At 36.4% G+C, this 22,346-nt stretch overlaps 1 protein-coding gene across 7 annotated transcripts in view; it reads right to left on the minus strand.

The window, feature by feature from the left end:
• KIFAP3 (kinesin associated protein 3) overlaps positions 1 to 22,346 on the minus strand; it is a 182,677-nt gene that overhangs the window by 81,285 nt on the left and 79,046 nt on the right. For all 7 annotated transcript variants that reach the window (XM_032318303.1, XM_032318304.1, XM_032318306.1 and 4 more), the window contains one exon: positions 17,598 to 17,760. In XM_032318303.1, coding sequence (XP_032174194.1) covers positions 17,598 to 17,760 — 163 coding nt within the window. The remainder of the gene's footprint in view (positions 1 to 17,597; positions 17,761 to 22,346) is intronic.

Here is a 22,346-nt window from a genome sequence, read left to right on the forward strand (position 1 = left end):
CTGGTAAAGCAAGCAATTCTCAGTCTGACACAGTAATGAACCTACTCAATAAAGGTAATCTCTTATTCTTTGAAGACGAACACTACTGTCATGTGTCCCTAAAACATATGGTGGGTTTTTTTAGTCTCAAGATTAGATTGTTGTTAGAGAAAAAGAAGTTTTGAGAAGCAGCCGAGATTCCTCTAAGATGAGCTAGACAGGGTTCAGAGGTATATTCTGAGTCTGTGGCTGAGCCACTTTCCTTCTATTCTATTCAGTTACTTTCTAAAAAGCCCCACTATTCCCAAAGTTTTGCTTAGGAGAGTTACCTCATACTACAAGGCTACACTCAGTGACCCCTAGCTTTCATTCTCTTATTCTTACAGGGTTATTATGAATTCCTTAATAAAAATAAAACTTGAGAAAATAACCAAAGTATAGATTTAGTACATGTCCCTCCTCTACCGCTACCACAAATGAGCTGTGAATCTCTCTTCTTTCTTCCAAGTTTCTGTATCTGTAATGAAACTTAATTTCACTCCTAGAGTAGGAAATTGTAGAGGTGATCGGCTACCAAGATGAAAGAATGCAAAGAGAAGTCTGAAAAACTGAAGACAAACCTTACAATTAGGTGCATTACTTATCTTTAGGTTGCATGTCCCATGCTTCCCCCCCTTGTTTGGGCTAAACACAACCGAGCAGAAGCAGCGGGAATATGACTGACATTACACCAGAGAGCTTCTTTTTCTTGAGAGAAGTGTGAAGGGAGGTGATGACAGATGTAAGGGGCTGCAGTATTACACTCAAGAGGTCAGTATAACCCAGGTTGTTAATAAGTCTTCTAGATTTTGTCTTGGTAAATATTCCCTAGAATCCAACCAATTGATTTACAGATATCTATGAAGTTGACTTTCTTCTTTTTTGTATTTATTTAGGGATTTTAAAAACATAGAAACTGTCTTTTGCCCTTTTGTTCATAAAAAAGATATAAATATTCTATAAATGATCTTGTTACCCACATTACCTTGATAATTCTAATTTACCTCTTATGGTTACAAATCACATATTTCCTTCCATCCCCCCTATGAATGAAGATTATAGTATAAATCATAGGTATATTAGTCACTGAATCATTAATGATCATATAAACAAATCACTGCTTGAGGAAAATACAGCCTATAACTTTATGGCATCTAACAGATATCTGACAGCTATAACAAAAGGACAAAGTATTTTAAGTCAAAAGTGCCTACCTGAAATGGCAAGATGGCTGGAAATAACCTAAATTCATCTCTTCAAACACAGCTTCACACAAAAAGTAATAGCTTTCTGGCAGTCAACATTTATTATTACTTAAAGGCTAATTTGCAGATCACACAGCAATAAACAGCCATTAAGAGAGATTAAATGGTTCAAGTAAAATTAAGAGCTTATCCTTCATTATAAACTAATCATTTTCTTCATTCATTGGAAGAAAGGATATCTGAGTTCTTAAAAATAAACCTCAAAAAAAAAAAAACCATCTTGTATATCCTAAGTGAATTTGGGGCCTTAGGGTATGATTTTCCCATAAGAATTCATGACTAAGAACCATAAACTGCAGCTAACCAGCTATGATTCCTCTATACCCTACAAATGGCAGGCATTTCAAAAGGGCTCCTTTAAGACTTATAGACATCAATCATTCCCAAGTAAAAACAGGCTGCCAATAGTCTGTATGCTGGCAGAGCACCAAAGGTCCTATGAGTTTTGAGCAGAGCAGTGAAAAGACTGAGTATTTTGAGAACTAGGTCCTTAATGACTAGAGGTGGATTAGTCAAATCTGTTCAAGTAATAAGGCCAGGGTGGAAAAAAAAAATGGCCTAGTCATTATGATTCCTTTGGTATTTACGGTAATAAACATGAATCATGATGAACTCACTGGTATTAAATGCAGAGGTCAGAAGTACTTCGATAGGATTTCCACAGGAATTCACCGTTAATTAGCTGGATCATTATTTGAAAGTGTTATTGAATTATCTTAGCCTTGTGCAGCCATTCCCCCCAAATTGGTCATTCCCAGCTGAGGGCAGTTAATGCCTTAACAAACTGGTCATTAACTCCAGTAACTGATTTTGTGGGAATTATTGCACTTATAAAGTACAATCAAGAGGTTCCCCCCACCTTTTTAAAAAAATTTGCAGCTGTAGTTCAGCTGGAGCAGCTGAAGAAGGAAAAAAAAAATTCTCCGGACTGCTCTCATGATCGATTTTCTGCCAATTAAAGGGCAAACGCATGCTGATGGGTTTTGAATTTTAAAATGTCTTCGGTTTTTCATCTCTGAAGTGATTAGTAAAAGTACCAGTTAGTTACTAATTTTGTAAGACACTTGGGATTTTCCATTCACAGTTCAGTCAAGCAGAAATATGAGTCTGAACACCAGAACTCAAAGCCAAATTTCCGCTTCTGCAGTAGACCCAGCCCAACACTTTGTAAAAAGAGAGTGAGAACACAAGTTGTGGGCCACATTATTAGCCAGATTCTCATTCTCTTCTGCACTCCGTGTCTTTATTCAAAGTAGAAAACTCCCTTTGAAGTCACAATGGCCCCATGAGAAGATAAAATACATGCCCAGTATGATTAGACAGCTTTAGTCTAAACTTGAACTTGGAGATCAATTTTTAAGATTGCAACTATATGGATAGTTGCCTGTTTCAGAATAAATTGTTCACAGTCAAGCGTAGAAAAGATTTGAGATGAACAGATAAAAACCAAGAGTTTTTAATCATGAATTGAAGGATGAAAATTATAGAATTTATAGGTTATAATGATCAGTAGAAAACAAGTGTAAAAATGGTTTTCTGATACAGTGCTTCATGGACGACTTTTGTGTCCAATTAATTTAAAAATTGTAAGAAACTGAAATTTTAAACGTACCATTAAACTCAACAGCTCAGTCAAATTAGGAGGTATTCACTAAGTAAGTACTCTAAAATCCAACACTTTTGATGCATCTTCATTTGTTTTCTGTAGGTACATTTAGCTGTCGTTTATTTTTCAAATATTTTCAACATATTTCAATTATTATCTTGTCTGTAGTAGTCTTTTATTACATCCAGGGCATACAACAACAATTTATTTATAATACACCCTACAAAATGTGCACACTTACAGTACAAAAGATAGGGGACAAAATAAAGCCCTTAACAATGACTGCTTTCCAGCCTAGAGGTCCACACCATAGACTTAATGTGCTTTGGTCAGCTTTTACCATGTAGAAATGGAGACACCCCAGGCAAAATTCACACACAGAGTATTGGAACCAGCTGGTGATAGAAGAATCCTAAGAAAAAAGGCTCTTGATTTAATTGGGAAAACAGGAGGAAGCATAAATTTTACTGCCATTAATAACTTCAAGCAATCTTGATATGACTCTACCTCACCCTGACGGCTAAACATGTGCTTTTTGTTAAAGTGTTTGCCACATCTGACCCCTATTGTTTGCTCACTTGATCAGGTAAGAAAATGCAGGTTTATTTATAGGATAAATGAGGCCTATTAAAATTGAGCAACAGTGCAGTGGTCTATGAGGAGCTGCATACTGAAACAGATGTGTGAAATTCCGTAACAGTTTTGTAATAAACAGGCCAAATGAAAATTTTTTAAAAAGTCTACCTTAAATTTCTTAAACTGTCATAAAGCCTACCTAGTTTTTTAAAAATGGAAAACACCTCCTAATTAGAAAACGTATTATTTTGACAATTTCCAAACAGCACTTATAAATCACATGTGAAAGTGACTAATACAAGTTAGGCACTTGATGGATATTTACTGAGTATGAGTTTGATCATTAGCTACTATTATCAATATTGAAAAGCTAGTTTTTAATAAGCCAAAAAAAGGCCATTTACTAACTACTACTCTCTTCATAAAATAAAGACACTTTATTTTGTTTTTAAACAAATATGCTGTGTATCTAAAAATTTTGAAATTTTGTTTCTTAATTCTAGGATGGGTTTAATATAATAAAAGTGAAGTCATATTAATTATAATGAAAAACAAATTAACAGTATAAGGGAATTTCAAAGATGTTCAGAACTTTTAAAATTTTCTTTTAAGAACATATGACAGAATGGTCAAAAGAAATAACCCTTATTTTTAAGTGATCAAAGTTTAGAGTCCAACAGTATCTGTTCTGGTGATCTCCCACAATAAGGGAAATCAGACTTGTCTCAACCGGAAGAAATCAAACATTTATCACTTAACTCTTGACCTGGTCTGACTCGCTACATGCTGATAAAATCTTTCTACAGCCTTGGAAAAGGCCCTGAAACCCAGATTACCAATGTAATCTAGATCAAGATGAATCAGGTGCCATTTTTACTCTCAAAACGATTTTGGGTCTACTGAGAATGCAGAAGCATTCAAATCCATTTAGAACACCTTAGATACCCTAATTTATCTTCCAGTGAAGAGGATCTGGTCTAATATTACTCGGACTAGAATTTGGGCTTTTTGAAATGATTCATGCGGAATTATGAAACAGGCATGGCAGTGTACTACTGAATCTCCAGACCCTGATTTTCCTGCCATAACCAATAAAATTAGCTGCAGCACAAACCAGCCATGCCTCACAACTTTCAGATTCAGAAGAATCAAAATTTGTACAGATAGGAATCTGAATCAAGATTTAAATTATGGACCAATCTTTCATACTAGTTATATTCAGTGCTATGCATGTATCAGTGCCCTGGTGCCTCTGGTGATTAAAGGGCAACTTGAAGAAAGATGTCTGGGCTAGTTAACATTTTTAGTTAACTTGCACACACTTATAAATCACATATGAAAGTGCTAATGCAAGTTAGGCACCTGATGGATATTTATGAGTATGATTTTGATCATTAGCTATTATTATTATTATAAATATTGAAAAGCTAGCAACATCTCAGGTAACGTTGCTAATTCCTCAGTTTTTTGGGAAACATTCTCATCTCTGCTTATTAATGAACTAAACAAGTATCCCTAGGATTCAACAATTGTGTTTTTTTTTTTTTTTTTTTTTTTTTTCTAAAGATTTATTTATTTATTTGACAGAGAGAAATAACAAGTAGACGGAGAGGCAAGGAGAGAGAGAGAGAGGGAAGCAGGCTCCCTGCTGAGCAGAGAGCCCGATGCGGGCCTCGATCCCAGGACCCTGAGATCATGACCTGAGCCGAAGGCAGCGGCTTAACCCACTGAGCCACCCAGGCGCCCAACAATTGTGTTTTTTTTGTTGTTTTGTTTTTTCAGAATCTTTCAAAAGTTTTTATTTTGGGGCACCTGGGTGGCTCAGTGGGTTAAGCCACTGCCTTCAGCTCAGGTCATGATCTCAGGGTCCTGGGATCGAGCCCCGCATTGGGCTCCCTGCTCAGTGAGGAGCCTGCTTCCCCCTTTCTCTCCCTGCCTGCCTCTCTGCCTACTTGTGATATCTGTCTGTCAAATAAATCAATAAAATCTTTAAAAAACAGTTTTTATTTTAATCCCAGACCGTTAGCGTACAGTGTTCTATCAGTTCCAGGTGGACAGCACAGTGGTTCGACACTCCACACAGCGCACGGTGCTCACCATGACAAGCGGGCTCCTTCATCCCCATCACCTAGTTCACCCATCCCCACCCCCTCCCCTCTAGCGACCACAGTTTGTTCTCTGTAGTAGCTGTGTCCTACATTTTTCCTTTTGCCTGTTTTGTTATAACTGACATCATATGGTATTTGTCTTTCTCTGACTGAATTATTTTACTTAGGATTATACTCTCTAGTTCTTTTCATGCTGTTGCAAATGGCAAGATCTCATCCTTTTTTATGGGTAATACTTCACTCTGTGTGTGTGTGTACGCTTCCGTGTCACGGCTCCTGTAAATAATGCCGCCATAAACACAGGGTGCATGTACAGATTTCTGAACAGTACGCTAATCTAAGATCAAACCTGTCTTTCCATCTTTTTGAATAGTGCTTCTCAAATGATCTGTGGTGGAGGGTCAGGTTTTAGTTTTCCTCCCATGTATCAATGGTCAATACTTTTATGGAGTATAATAAAATTAAATTAAGCAAAATATATGCAAAATAGAGGTTTAAAAATATTACATTCAGCAGACATAATATTATTTGAGTAAGTTGCTCTAAGTTGTCTAAACACTTGTTCTTGATTTCTAGATTTACTTAGACCAGTAACTGACTGTGCATTAGTTGCTGGACCACACTTGGAGTTACCACTGTGCCTTGAGTTACACAATTCATTAAAGAAATCTATATCATGTAATCGAAATTAAAGTGCTATTTCAAGGTTTCAAACAAACCCCTACAACCAGGCATAGTCAAAACTATGAAGTAACAAGACTTTTTCTGTGCTCATTTTTTTCACTTAGCAGCCATTAGCCCCTCAAACCTTCCCTTTCTTTTTCTTCCTCCTTACCGAAGCTTCACATTTGTAGAAGGCTTTCTAGTTATGACCTAAGTAGATATCAATTCTCCTATCAGATTTGCGCAACAATCCCGTAAGATGGATTTTCTAAACAAAAGGCTCAACTCTATTGACTTGCTTTATGTCACGTGAGCAATAAGGAGTGAAGGGAAGAAAACTCAAGCTCAGCTCTTAAATGTTCATTCCTTTCATCCAACGTCCTACCAAATACTTACTGAGAACCAACCACGTGTCAGGCATTGTTGTAGGCACTGGAAATACAGGCATGAGTAAGAGTGATACAAATCCACATTTTCATGGGTTGATAGTCTTTGGGAACTGGTGGGAATGGTGCGGATGGTGTGTGGTGAAGACAATAAATAAAATAATTATATGAAAGATAGATCAAGAGTAACACAAGGAAAAGGAGAAAGAGTACATCAGAAGCTGAAGGATGAAATCTTACATAGGATAACCTGAGAGCAAAGCCCTTTCATAAGGAAATGGACCATGCAAAAAACTAGAAAAGACATGCTGGGCAGAAGGAACAGGCAGTACAAAGGTCCTGGGGTAGGAGTGTCACTACTGGGGTCAAGGATTAGCAAGGAGGCCAATGTGCTTTCAGCAGAAAGAACAACAACAAAAAAAAAGAGTACTGGAAGATGCAGTTACAGAAGTACGGAGCTAGGAGAGACATTTGTAGGCCATTGTAAGGACTTTGGTTCTTCCTCTGAGATAGGAAGTCATTAAAGATTTTTGAGCAGAGGAATATGCCATGATTTAACTCAAATTTTAATGAAATCACTCTTGTGTGCTGTGTTAAAAAGAGAATGTGGGGCAAGGGTAGAAGCGCAAAGACCAGTTAGGATGGCACTGTGTTAAACCAGGAAGGAGAAGAGGGTGTCAAGGAGCAGGGTGCTAGCAGCCATATATATATATATATATATATATATACACAAATTTTTTTTAAGATTTTATTTACTTATTTATTTGTCAGAGACAGAGAGAGAGAGAGAGAGAAAGAGAGAGAGAGAGAGAGAGAGAGAGTGTGCACAAGCAGGCAGAGCTGCAGGCAGAGGCAGAGAGAGAAGCAGGCTCCCCGCCGAGCAAGGAGCCTGATGCGGGACTCGATCCCCACACCCTGAGATCATGACCTGAGCTGAAGGCAGTGGCTTAACCGACTGAGCCACCCAGGTGTCCCTAGCAGCTACATTTTGAAGACTGCTGACTGCACAAACAGACTGGATGCAGGGAAGGAGGGAAAAACAGAAATCGAGGAGAACTTCCCCAGGCTGGGTCAGTTAATTAGAAAGAGAAAGTTGCCATTTATATATAGAGAAAAGACTGTGAAAGCATGATGACTGGGGCTGGTGTGTATCAGAAGCTTGATTTTGAACATATCACATCTCAGACTCTAATAAGGCATCCAAGTGGTAATGTCTGGAGTAAGGAAATCAGAGAAAAGGCTGGACTGTGTTTCTCTTTGTGTTCCGGAGTCATCAGTTTAGGCAGATGACTCTAATAGTTAAACAGGAGTATTTAAAAAGAACGGATGCAGTCACCAAGAGAGTTAGTACAGACAGAAAAAGTCTAAGGACTAAGCCCTTGGAGACAGTCTGAGGCTTAGAGACTGGAGGGAAGAGGCGGGAACAGAAAAGGAGACTGGGAAGGACTGGATTCTTAGGAGGGAAACCAGAAGAGTCTTGTGTCCCGGAAAATCAATGAGAAAAGATGAGGAGAGAAACTGTATCAAGTGCTGTTCACAGACTGAGTACGATGTGTGCCGGACACGACCACTGGGTTTAGCAAGGCAGAGGCCATTGGAACTTGACCAGAGTAGTGTGACGGGGCATGCGTGTGACAGTCTGACTGGAAAAGATTACGAAGAGTGTAGAGCGGGGAGGAGGGGAACTGAGAGAGGCGCGGCAGGAGAGAAAAGAGAGGGGAAAGAGAGATGGGGCAGAGAACAGAGAAGAGAGGGTATGAACGTACGCACAAAGGAAGAGAGAAACTGGGAGGCAGGAAATGACCCTCATTCTTGGGGCATTCTGCAATAATGTGAAGAAAAGAAGCGGGATAATAGTTGGAAGGTAAAAGAGAGACGTCAAAGTCAAGAAGAATCTCTATTAAGATGGAAGAAATAACAGTGTATTTGTATGTTAGTGGAATGACCTTCTAGAGAAGGAAAATTCATGCAGGAGAGGAAAACTGCTGCAATGAGAACCCTGAGAAAGTGACAGGGCATGGGCGGGAGCGGGAAGGCTGGCCTGTGGCAAGAGCAGGAGCAAGTTCATCCATAATCACGGAGGGAAGCAAAGTACAGAGCAGAGGCGGGAGGGTTAAGTGTGGTCATAGGGACTCACGGAGGTTCTTGGGACTGCGGCTACTTTCCCAGTGAGACAGGAAGCAACAAGGTCATGAGCAGACGATGAGGTGTTCGATTTATGTGAAGGTACAGGAATGAAATTCTCACTTGGGAGAGTGGGAGAACGACCAGACAAAGACGATGCAGAGTGACTGCTGTTTTTCATAAAATATTTATGTTAACATGTAGCAGGTTTGCTATTTGAAGATGAATATTTAAATTCTGTGTCGATTTTAATCATGAATACAATAAATATCCACAGACATAACCCCTCATGAACAAAAAGCTCCTTGGGGCTCCTTGATAATTTTTAAGGGTGTTAAAGGGGTCCTGAGACCAAAAGTTTAAAAACTGATGCTCTAATCATTGAATTCCTACAGTATCTTAATAAACAAGGAAAACTTACAAAAAGTGGAAAAATTGGGAAAAGTGGTGGTTACCTATAATTTACAGATAGCTATCTAATCTGTTTAATCATTATGCTGGCTGTGCCTGTTCCATTTTTGTTTTAACAATGCAAAATTTCATATATGTAGGATGAGACCTGCAAATTTTATAAGGTTTATTCCCTTGAGTTTAAATTCCGCTGAAAATCAAGTTAAAAATCGAAAAGCTGACATGAAAACTCAGAACATCACTCAATTGAAAATACATATCAGTATCATTCACACAGGAGAAAGAATACGGTAGATAAACTCAAGGGGTGCCTGAGTGGTTTGGTCGTTAACCCTCTACCTTCAGCTCAGGTCAGGATCGGGGGCTCTCTGCTCGGCGGGGAGCCTGCTTCCCCCCTCTCTCTGCCTACTTGTGATCTCTCTCTGTCAAATACATAAATAAAATCTTTAAAAAAATAAATAAACTCAAAATTGTTCAAAAGAGTTCACCAGTGAAATCTGGTGGTTTTATTTTTTTCAATTACTGATTATGCTTTCTGTAATACACTGTCTCTGTCATTATGTGATGTTTAAACTTTATGAACAAACTATGTCATGATGATCCAAGCTCTTCCAAAGAATACTTTGGTTGTGAATTTATGCTTGCTTCTCTAACTAACATCATTCCCAAGCACATCAAACAGAACTTAGCTTATGAAACATCCGCACCAAAGCAACTGAGGGTTGCAAGAACATTTGCCTGGTGCATCAGACAAAAAGCTAAGAAAATTTAGTTTTCAAGTTATTTTTGAAACACTATCAGTGCATTTTCCAGGAAACCAAAGAACACACTATGACAAAGAATTTCCTTGCCATCTCCCAACCCAGGATATTCTGACATAAGGAAGCACTCTTGAGACACTTCAAGGCCAAATAGCTGAAGGAGTCATGTCAGGGAAATTTTTTTTTTTTTAAATGATTTGATTCTTAGGTGAGCAAAAAAACCCTTTAAACACTTAAAAAGATTAATTCAACACCATAAAAAAACCTGACTAAACTAACAATTGGATAAATAAAACCAAACTTTTTAGGTCCAATTTAATTTGCATATAATCACATTTGCTGAAACCGTTGGCTATGATAGGTCTCCCAGATGGTAACATCAAGTTCGTAGGCATAGGAAATTATGTGTCAAGTGTGGGGATAAATAGATAATTGACATTGAGCTAACAAGCAGAGTTAAATTTAGGATTCTTATGAAGTCTTATGAAAGAAACATATAAAAAATAAAGTAAGAATTGAGTAATTTCGGTGGTATTTAAGAAAAGCAAAATGAAGAAATATTTAGATACAAGATTTCTCATGGATACAAATAAAATTTCTGAAACCTTTTGGGACCTAATGCCTTCCTTCTCAGTGCGTAGGAAAAGATCAAGACTATACAAAGAAATTTCAGGGTAAATGGAAAAAGAAAATTTTAAGTAATGATTTCAAAACTTCATTATTAATCCCTTTATGTGTCCCTAATGTCAAAGAAAAAGTGAAATTCAAAATCCCTAAATAAAATGCTTTACATAACAAAATTTTGAAATAATATTTGGTTCTACTGCATTACCTTTTACTCAGAGCCTCACATGGCAAAAAGCTGAACTATAACAAAACTTCAACTCTGCCTTTAATAATAATTCAAATCACACAATCTTCCTCACGTACATATTTTTTTTCAGTTATTCGGCAATTCATGCAACAGCAGGGGTCGCAATGTACTAGTTAAATGTTTCAGGAAAGGCAAGAAGGGGATTAAATGTTCAAATAGCGCAGCTTTATTAGAACCTGAAAGACTCATGATTCATTGTACTCTAGTTAAAATAATCTCTTATTAATGAAAAGATTTTTCAATTATGGAATCCCCAAATAATAGTAAAGAAAATCTACTTAAAATCTGATAGCACTTCCAGTTGAAACAGCATCCCTCAAAAATCATTTCCAAAAAGTTCTACCACATGTATAGCCCTACAAAAGTGGTTTTACATTTTTTGCATCTTTTAAAAAAATAAGTAATTGCTATATATAAAATAGGCAATTCTTTAACTCAGTCAGCAACTTGAACATATATTAAACTGAATTTCTTTCTAAAAAAACAAAACAAAACCCAAGCTGACCACTCGTACTCTACCCTATGCTCTTTAATTCCTTCTCTATGACTACAATGAAGAAAATGTACCCCAAATTCTTCAAATATTTGATTTACAAAAGGTTTTTTCCATTATAAAAATTCCAATTCCATGGAATCACTTTACACTACTTGCCAAGAATAACTTAGAAATATTTATATGATCTACTGTATAACACATAAAAAATCCAGCAGAGACAATGACTGATATTCTTGAAGATTTGATGAGAAAGTAGTGTAATCACTTTCTCTTAGTTCACTGTTTTCTAAATGAATGTCAAATCAATCAAAGAACATAAAATTAATGAGTTAGTCATAAGTGGAATAAAAAAATGGAAGATAATAGAAAATACAGTTCACTGCACATAGAAATGGTAAATACTGCTTTGTGAACATTCAGAAAATTAGTATGTTAAAATCTAACATATAATAAAATATGTATATTAATATGCACACATGGATATATATATACATGAATACCATATTATACTTGTGAGTACTAGATTGTAGTTATAAATTATTACAGACTACAATAAAAGATGTTTGAAAGTCACTGCTCTATACTAATTATATCCTATCCCTTTAAAACCTATGCTCTCTATAATGCTTCTTTACTACAACTTCTATATAATTGTAGTGGCAAAAGACCAGAAATATTATATATATCACTGAACTAGTCAGTTGAGAAGTTTAGTTTATTGTGTTAGGAGTTAATGATTTAATTTTCCACACAAGTAACATATAAATTAACAAGTGTAAAAATGACTATTCTGTTATTAATCATTTATCAGGAAATCACTTACACACTAAGTATAATTTCTTTGGATACAACAGAGAGAAAAATTAAGCAAAATAGGTTTCTTCACAGTTAAAAGAAATGTTCCAAAGTCCATGCAATAAACATTACTAGGAGGAGTATGTAACTGGGAAGAAAACCCTTTGGGCATTCATTTGGAATTCATTTCTAACAAAATATACAGTTCAAATAAGCTCAGTTGTCAGTTTCCAAAACCATGGGAGATTAGAAATAGATCATTGGAGGAGAGGAAAATTGCTGCTATAGAACTGCAGCTGGTACAGAAGGAATGAGAAGTGACAGCTAAAAATAAGAGGGGGAAAGAGAAAACCTATATATAAAATTAAAAATACATAGAATTTTGGAACCATTTAGCAAAGGGAAATAATTGAGCACAGTACTATTTACACTCTTGTATAATAAATTATTTTCAAAACTACAAACTCAAATCAATGATTTAAAAAACAGTCACAACTAATACTCATAAAAGCACTTGAACCTAAGTACTCTGGCTCCAAAGCCCACGGTATTCACCTACACAATACTTCTCAATACAAATTTAAATTTTTTATGGTATTAGAGTACAGTTAAGAGAATATTTGGGTATTATAGAGGGCACGGATTGCATGGAGCACTGGGTGTGGTGCAAAAATAATGAATACTGTTATGCTGAAAATAAATAAAAAGTAAATTTAAAAAAAAGAAAATATTTATGAAAAGAAAGATGTAATCAATTTGAAAGACCTTTATATAAAATGATTAAATGCCCTTAATGGTATTAGCCAAGAAAACTTACCTACCAAAAAGACCCATTCCTGGATAGCTACAGTTTGTATTCCATGTAATTTCTCATATTTGTAATTTCTTATCACTCACTGTACTCTCACCCAATCCCTCCTTACTACTGTGCACTATTTTCTATATACTGAGATGAGAAAGCTGACAGGTCACAAAAGCTGCACGGCAGCACATAGCTAACACCGACAAAGCCAGGACTCCGGTTCGTGTAGCGCGGCTCCAGAACGCCAGCTGTTAATCAACGTGCTTGGTGCTACAGCCCTTGTCAGGTACACAACACAGGGTAGAATTGCTATAATGTCTCAGGACATAATTTCCAAGAGACTCTGGTCAACCTGGAAACCCAGCTAGACTGAAATTCAGGGCACCTGGCTGGCTCAGTCAGTAGTGTGTGTGTGTGATGACTCTTGATTTCGGGGCTGTGAGTTCAAACCTCATGGTGGGTGTAGAGATGACTTAAAAATAAAAATCTTTAAAAAATAAAAATTCAAGTGAAATGAGTTAATTGGAGAAAGACAACTATCATATGATCTCCCTGATATGAGGAAGTGGAGATGCAACGTGGGGGGTTTGGGGGTAGGAAAAGAATAAATGAAACAAGATGGGATCGGGAGGGAGACAAAGCCTAAGAGACTCTTCATCCCACAAAACAAACTGAGGGTTGCCGGGGGGAGTGGGGTAGGGAGAGGGTGGTGGGGTTATGGACACTGGGGAGGGCATGTGCGATGGTGAGTGCTGTGAAGTATGTAAACGTGGCAATTCACAGACTTGTACCCCTGGGGCTAATAATACATTATATGTTTACAAAAATTTTTTTTAAATTATCAAAAAACATAAAATAAATAAAAATTCAGAAAAACTGGAAAATACCTTTCAGGAGTGTTAGGTTGCCTGCTCACCAGCTTTCCAGTACTAATCCTTCCAAGCACTTGCCACCCACTTAAAGTCTGGTATGGCCATATGACTTGTTGTTATCAATGGAAATATCAACAAATATTGTATTTGTCACGTCAGCAAGAAAGCCTTCAAGACAAGTTTGCCAATCTCCGTTTTCTCTTTCCTCCTTTCCTGGTGCCACGTCGAGGTTCTGTTAGTTTTGGTCTCTGACTGATGCTAACGTGGGCCAACACTTTCTACTCACTCATTGTGGATATATAATAGGAGCAAGCCACCGAGATCTTAAGGTTGGTTTATTAGTAATCATAACCTTACCTTCCACTAATAAATTTGACAGCTTTTTCCTGGGAAGTGATGAATAAAGGGCCATTTTAGGGTCATAATAAATACAAACAATTGTAAAGTTTACAAAATGGTTAAGTTCTAAAGATTTATATTGAAATCAGTTACCTGGATTTTGGAACATTTTTTTTTCCTATAAGCCCACCTTATAAAAGGCCTACAGAAGCTGATTTAACTCATAATTTAAGTGAAAAAGAGTAGGAAATAATAGTGACTTTAAAATAATTAAAAGAATGTGAGATAAGTAAATAAATGTAAACCTGTGGATATTCTAAATACAGACACTGAAGCATTTTATAGAAGTTAAGGGCATTGTTCTCTAGTATATTTGAATTTCTTCTTCAATATGCACATTTTCTCCCTTTCCTTGATCCTAAAGTATCAAAAGATACTCTCTCTTGTTTGTTATGTATATTGCCATTGCTTCCATGACATGCACATGGAATAAAAAGGTGGAACCAAGGAAAGTTACTAAGCAAAAGACATATGAACATTAGAAAAAAAGAAATTGTTTAAATTCAATGACTTGTGAGCAATGAAGAAGGGGAAAAAAAGACGAAGCATACTGAATCTTTCCCAAAACAGAATGATATCAGAGCCTACTTATTAATGTCCAGATAGATCAACACTGTCATGAGTTAATAAACGATATTGGTTCCTCATACGGCAAAAAGGCTGAGTTATAACCAACTTCTCTTTGCTTTTAATAATTACTCAAAATCAAACTGGGGCATCACGTTGCCTGATTTCAAGCTATATTACAAAGCTGTGATCACCAAGACAGCATGCTAATGGCACAAAAACAGATACATAGACCAGTGGAACAGAGTAGAGAGCCCAGATATGGACCCTCAACTCTGTGGTCAAATAATCTTCGACAAAGCAGGAAAAAAATATCCAGTGGAATAAAGACAGTCTCTTCAATAAATGGTGCTGGGAAAATTGGACAGCTATGTGTAGAAGAATGAAACTCGACCATTCTCTTACAGCATACACAAAGATAAACTCAAAATGGATTAAAAACCTCAACGTGAGACAGGAATCCACCAAAATCCTAGAGAAGAACATAGGCAGTAACCTGTTTGACATCAGCCACAGCTACTTCTTTCAAGACATGTCTCCAAAGGCAAAGGAAACAAAAGCAAAAATAAACTTTTGGGATTTTATCAAGATCAAAAGCTTCTACACAGCAAAGGAAACAGTCAACAAAAGAAAGGGACAACGCACGGAATGGGAGAAGAGATTCACAAATGACACTACAGACAAAGGGCTATTCAAGATCTATAAAGAACTTTTCAAACTCAAAACCCAAAAAACAAATAATCAAGTCAAAAAATGGGCAGAAGACATAACAGACACTTTCCCAGTGAAGACATACGAATGGCTGACAGACACATGAAAAAATATTCATCATCAGTAGGCATCAGGGAAATTCAAATCAAAACATTGAGATACCACCTTACACCAGTTAGAATGGCAAAGATTAACAGGGCAGTAAACAACAACTGTTGGAGAGTATTTGGAGAAAGGGGAACCCTCTTACACCATTGGTGGGAATGCAAGTTGGTGAACTAAATATTATATTTTATGTCATAAAACTTACTATCTGTTAACAAAATATGGACTGGGTATCTTATAAGTAATTTCCCCCAAATCTCTTTTAAATAATTTGTTTTATAAAAGTAGGTCACTCGATACTGAATAAACCAGATGGTCTATGAAGTCCTATGAGACAAGAAGTATGACTTATTCATCTGCATACACTGAGAATCTGACCTTGATACACAATTGAACAATTCTGCCAGATTTATTATAAAGGATTCACATGAACTAAATTCAAAGCCCCATCAGTTCTGCCTTTAAAGTTTTCTGTTTCCTTGTTAAATGCATTGCTTTGGTTCCATAAAAGCAATTTTTGAAAGTGCTCCTCAACAGTTTCTTCTACAATGTACAAATGTTCTTGGATTGACTGATGAAAGTTTTTCCTATTCTGAGAAAAGGAGTAAGAAATAAGTTTCCTTAAGTATTCCTCTATTTTAAGGGGAGTTGGAGAATTAGATTTTTAAATTATAGCTCTGCCTACTCTACTTAATCATGGTCTACTTAATATAACTATACAGTGTCATTTATTATAGTAGTTAATAAATCCAATTTTGGCAGCAGATACAACTGAGTCTGAATGTGAGCCTTGCCTGAGTAAAGATATCAGATAGTGATTCCATGAGATAACATAAATAAAAGTACACAACAAAACGACTGGCATAGTAAACATTCAATAAACATTACTGCTAATATTATAAAGAGCATACTGATGATATCAATGACAGATCATGTTCATAGGTATTAGACAGCTAAGAATAAACAATTTTAAAAAAGATTTTATTTATTTATTTGAGAGAGAGAGGGTACAAGTGGAGAGGGGTAGAAACAGGGAGAGAGACAAGCAGACTTCCTGCTGAATAGAAAGACCAACTCAGGGTGCAATCCCAGGACCCAGAGATAGTGACCTGAGCCAAAGGCAGGCACTTAAATGACTGAGGCACCCAAGTGTAGCAAGATTAAACTTAATGTTAAGTCATTTCCTACTATTCCACTATTATATTGGTAACTGCTAAAAAAATTTGAAAACATGGCAAAAGCTACCAAAAAAAAAAAAAAAAAGAATGAAACTGCAGTACTGAAACAAAGGAACAGAGTCTTAAAAAGATGTGTAAGAATTTGTTTTCTGATTTTAAAAAATGGCATTCCATGTAGAGCAAAAAAGCAGGTGGATAGGCATAAAAGAACTTGTTTAGGGAACTGTTTACAGTGTAATATATGTTCAGTATAAACACAGTATAAAGTATATGCTGGGGGGTAGCAGGTGCTTATAAAGACAATGAACAGATCATAAAGGACTTTATACTCTTGCGAGAAGCATTAAGGATGAGCACAAAAGTTAATTCTTGAATCCATCCTTACCATATAAATATCTCACAAACAGCTAAAAGAAAATACTGTATTATTAACTGAATCTGCCAGTACAATATTTTTAACTCAGGCTACCAAAAATTGCCCTTTTGTACTTAATAACAAAAAGGCTGTGGCAATATGTGTGTTCAAAAGTATGGTAGAATATAAGAACTTAAATGATACCCACTTTTTAAAAAAATTGTTGAAGAGAAAATAATTTTTCCTTCTTGCTTCCTTGGTACTTTTATATTTTCAGTTTAGTTTCACTTTCACATGCGTAAATGAAGTCAGACTGAAAAAAGTTTCTATTACATTTCATTCCATGGCACCAGAAATCCTAGCACATGTCCCTTTTCATTCATTCAGCTTATTTTTAGTACTAAGTTCGCAATCAAAGAACACACACTGAATGATCTCTGCTCAGTAGACTTCAACACAGAGCTCAGTTTTCCAACGGTATTGGAGATTTGAAGCAACACTATCATTAATCTTTAAAAGGCATACCTAGGAGTGCAGTGAGTTTGGGAAGCAGCCCAACTTGTACCATCTTATTCCTCAGTCCTGTGTCAAAGGATAAGTTCAGTAAAAGCCGGAGGGTGATATTCAGCAGATCTTCGTGTTCACAAGGTATCATTTTTACCAGTTTTTCAACAATATCCATTTCCACCTATGTAATATAATACAAATGCGGTGAGGTTCTGCTGTACAGTAAGACAAAAAGATTGCAGATAATAATTTTTTTATTATTTTTCTACCCTCATCTGTATTTTATAATTATGTGTTAATCTACTTACTCTCATTTCAATCTACAAACTTTTCTAAAATCAAACTTTTGAGAAGAAAAATACATTTTTCCACATCATCCCTTCCTTCCTCAACTTAACAGTGTCAACTGGAAGAAATATTACATTGGGTTCTTGAAAACACATTACTGAATGCCACCTATTAAGGGCCAGGCCCTGTGCTAACTCAAACGAGGTTCCACAATCTACAAAGAGCAGAGAAAGCAATAATAAATGCTCTGGAAGCAACATGGAAGAAACTACTAAACTACTTAGAGGAGTACAGAAAAGATTTCAAATTAGGAAAAAGTTTTTTAAAATGTGTAATAACTTGATCCCTGGTTAAGAAAGGCAAGGACAATCAAAGAAAAAGCCAGTGCATAGGCACTTAGGCCTAAAAGTACTGGGGCACGGCAAGTCTTTGGTATGGACGTAGTATAAAGTATAAGTTGGGGAGTGACAGGAGTGTATTAAACTGATATTGGACAAATCACAAAAAGCTTTTAATGCTCTTCAAAAAATGCCTGAGTGATTTTAAGTCCAGAGGGTGATGTGGTCAAACTGGTGGCATAAAGATAAATGTATCAATACATACGGACATACATAAATACATGCATGAGAAGAACAGACACAAATTAATAAGGGGGCACTATATACAGATAGACTGAAACAGGCAGAGATCTAAAGTAGGTACTTAAGAATATCTTGCATTAGACAGGTCTATGTAATTAAGAAAGGACAGAAAGGCTGAAGAGGAAATAATCCAAGGGGTGTTAAGGAGATATGGCCAGAGCATCTGAGTGAGAAGTGAAGAGAAAGCGCTGAAGATGACTTTCAGGTTTCTGGCTTGGTCAATGTGTTGGGGGTCCCCAAGACTACCCCGGGTTTGGTAATTTGCTAGGACTCAGCATATAGTCATCTTCATAACTGCGATTATACTGAAAGGATGCAAAACAAAATCAGAAAAGGGAAAAGGCACATCGAGGCAAAGTCCAGAGGTGAAGCCTCCTAGAATCCTCTCCCCATGGTCACACAGAATGGCTTCAGCACTGAGCTGAGGCTGAGACTCAGTGCCCACAGTCTCTACTGGGAGCTGGTCACACAGGAATCCTCTGCCAGCACAAACTAAAATTCCACACCCAGCACGCCAGTAGGTGTTTAGCAATAACTACATTGCTTGTGCAAACTGTTCAGGCATAGTAAACTACCCTTATCCATTAGGGAATAGTGGGAACACTCCTAAAATCCAAGTTCCCAGATGCCAGTCAAGAGTCAGCTTCAGGAGAAGGTCTATGGAGATCTGTCGCAAGCCCTTCTTTGCTTGTCAATATGGTGGATATTAGTTCATTAACTAAGGTCTATAAATTGAAAAGGTGTCAGACAAACAGGGCAAAAATTATTTCTGTCATATTTAATCTGACCTGATATTCAATGGATATTTGAAAATCTTACAGAACTCAGGAGAGAAGCTGGTCTATAAGTAACAGTTTAAATTCTATGACAGGAGTCAACAAACTATGCCTAGTGGGTCTGATCTGGCCCACCATCTGTTTTCACACAACCTAAGAGCTAAAAATGGTTTTGACTTCTACACTTTTAAATGGCTAAAAAATAAATCAAATGAATAATATGTCATGACACATGAAAAACTGAAATTCAAATTTCAGTTTCCATAAATAAAGTTTCATTGGAGGACAGTCCTATTCATTTGTTTATACCCTATAGCTGCTAACATGCTAGTAGAAAACAGTAGTTATGGCCATTTACAGAAGAAGTTTGTTGACTCCCTACTCTAGATGATTATAAAATTATTTCAACAGAACTTGCTTTAGAGTGAAAACACAGAGGACAGAACTTATTTGGTAATCTAAGCCTGTATTCGTATTTCTTAAGGTAGCAGTCCGAATAAGTTGTTTATAAAAATATCTCACATCTTTGTTACAAAGGAATGGCTAGAAAGGAGAGAAATTCTTAACACCTATATATGTTTCTTTGATCATTACCAAAAGACTTATAAATAATCTTGCTCTACCTTTTCTTGCATTGGAGGTCTAAAGCATTTATTTATACCACCCTTGACATATACTTTTTTAAGATTTTTTTTTTTTTTTACATATTTTAGAGAGAGAGAAAGAGTGCGCACACAAGCAGGAGGGGCTGAAGGAAAGGGAGATAGACTCCATGCTGAGTGCAGAGCCTAACCCAGGGTTCGATCTCACAACCCTGAGATTATGACCTGAGCTGAAACCAAGAGTTGGGCATTTAACTGAATGTGACACCCAGGCATCCCCACCCTTGCCATATCTTAATTGCAATCTTTCATTGACCTCATAAAAATCACATTACTAGTTGAGTCCTCAATGTTCCTTTCTCCTCTCATTCTATGCTAAGGAGGGAACACTGATTTTTTTTTTTTAAAAAAGACTGAATTGACAAAGAACAATGATTCTTCCTTCAAACTCTATCTCCACCGTCATACTATAATCACATCCAGAGTTCTTCATTAAAAAGTACAAATCCATCTCCAAAGACTCTCTAATTTTGGTCCTCCCTTTCTCCTAGTTTAAGCTCCTAAGTACACGGGGGCAATCATTCATTTGTTAACTTCCTAAAATTTCCACAGGGCCAAGGACAAAAATTTATCAAATTTATACAAAACTCTAATTCTATCACTAGCTTCACTGTTTACTATGAATAACATCTTTTCTAGCTCTGAGGAAAAAAACCTCCTGGAGGAACAGAAGGAATCTAATGTTAACTGAAAAGGTAGAGGAAAGAGTGGTCTAGATGGAAAAAACCCAGCATGTGCAAAGATGACCTGGAAAATTAAGCCTTCAAGGAACTCTTCAAAAATTATCCTTCTGACTACAAAGTGGAGAATGTATTGGAAGGAGGCCAGAACAGAAATAGTGAGATAAATTAACATGCTATGGAAGCAGTCAAGTAGAGGCATTAGTGATTAAGAAAAACAGGCAGAACTGTGTGTCTAACCCTATGCTGGACAGGGTGGGAGATACAAAGATGAATTAAAAAATACAATATTAAAAAATACAACAAGAACGACTTAACCTCAAAAAAAAAAAAAAAAAAAAGAATGACTTAACCTCCCACATAAAAGGCCTAGGAAAAAAGGTCTGCCCATTTCCAGACATAAATAGTGTTTATCTCAATCTCGACTCAGCTAATGTGGTATGTAGCTTTCAATCAGACATTATGATACATGAAAAGCAAGAAAACACCCCACTGCAGGCAGTTAACATAACAGACTTAGATATAGCCTGTATAATAATCAGAGGATTTAAAACAACATCAAGGAATTATTTAGTAATAATTTAAAATGATTAATATGTTTAAGGCTCTACTGGAAAAAATGGATAACATAAATGAACAGAGAATTTGCAGAGAGAAATATACTAAAATTAAACGGAAATGTTAAATATATTGGGAATAACATGGAGGACATTAGAAGGAAGGGAAAAGTGAAGGGGGGGATTGGAGTGGGAGATGAACCATGAGAGACTGTGGACTCCGAAAAACAAACTGAGGATTTTAGAGGGGAGGGGGGTGGGGCGATGGGTGAGCCCAGTGATGGGTATTAAGGACAGCACGTATTACATGGAGCACTGGGTATTACACGTAAACAATGCATCTTGGAACACTACATCAAAAACTAATGGTGTACTGTATGGTGACTAACAACACAATAAAAAAAAGGAAATGTTAAATACACACACACACAAACACACACAATACAGAGATAAAGAAAACCTTCATGGGCTCATTAGCAGATCCGATATAGATAATGACAGAGTAAGTAAGCCTAGAAGTCGGTCAACTGAAATTTTCCAAATTGAACCAAAAGAAAAAAAAAAAGAAAAAAGAGAGAGAGAGAGAGAGAGAGAAAAGATGAAAGGAATAAAACAGTAATATAGTATCTAAGAGCCATGAGACAATATCAAATGGATTAACATGCATAAGCAAAATCCAGTAGAAGAGGGGCAGAATGGCACAGAAGCAATACTTGAAGAGATAATGGCTAAGGATTTTCCAAAAATAATGAAAGAATCAAACCATGGATATAAGTTCAAAGAACCCCAAGTAGAATACAACACACACAAATATACACTTATGCCTAGAGAGACATATGTTCAAATTGCTGAAAAGCAAAGATGAAATCTTGGAGGCAGGTAGAAAATAAAACACACATTACATACAGAAGACAAATATAAGAATTACATTACACTTCTTGTCAAAAACTGTAAAAGTCAGAAAATAATGGAGTGATATTTATAAAGTATGTCAACTTAGAATTCTGAATACAGTGAAAATATATTCCAAAAAAATCAATAATGACCTACCAAAAAGAGAAAAAGAGAGAGAGAGAGGAACAATTACCAATATCAGTAATGAAGTGAGGAATAATCACTTTAGTCCTTTGGATTCTGGGTTTTTTTTTTTTTTAAGATTTTAT

Source organism: Mustela erminea, chromosome 17 (assembly GCF_009829155.1).
Source record: "Mustela erminea isolate mMusErm1 chromosome 17, mMusErm1.Pri, whole genome shotgun sequence".
Classification (NCBI taxonomy): domain Eukaryota; kingdom Metazoa; phylum Chordata; class Mammalia; order Carnivora; family Mustelidae; genus Mustela; species Mustela erminea.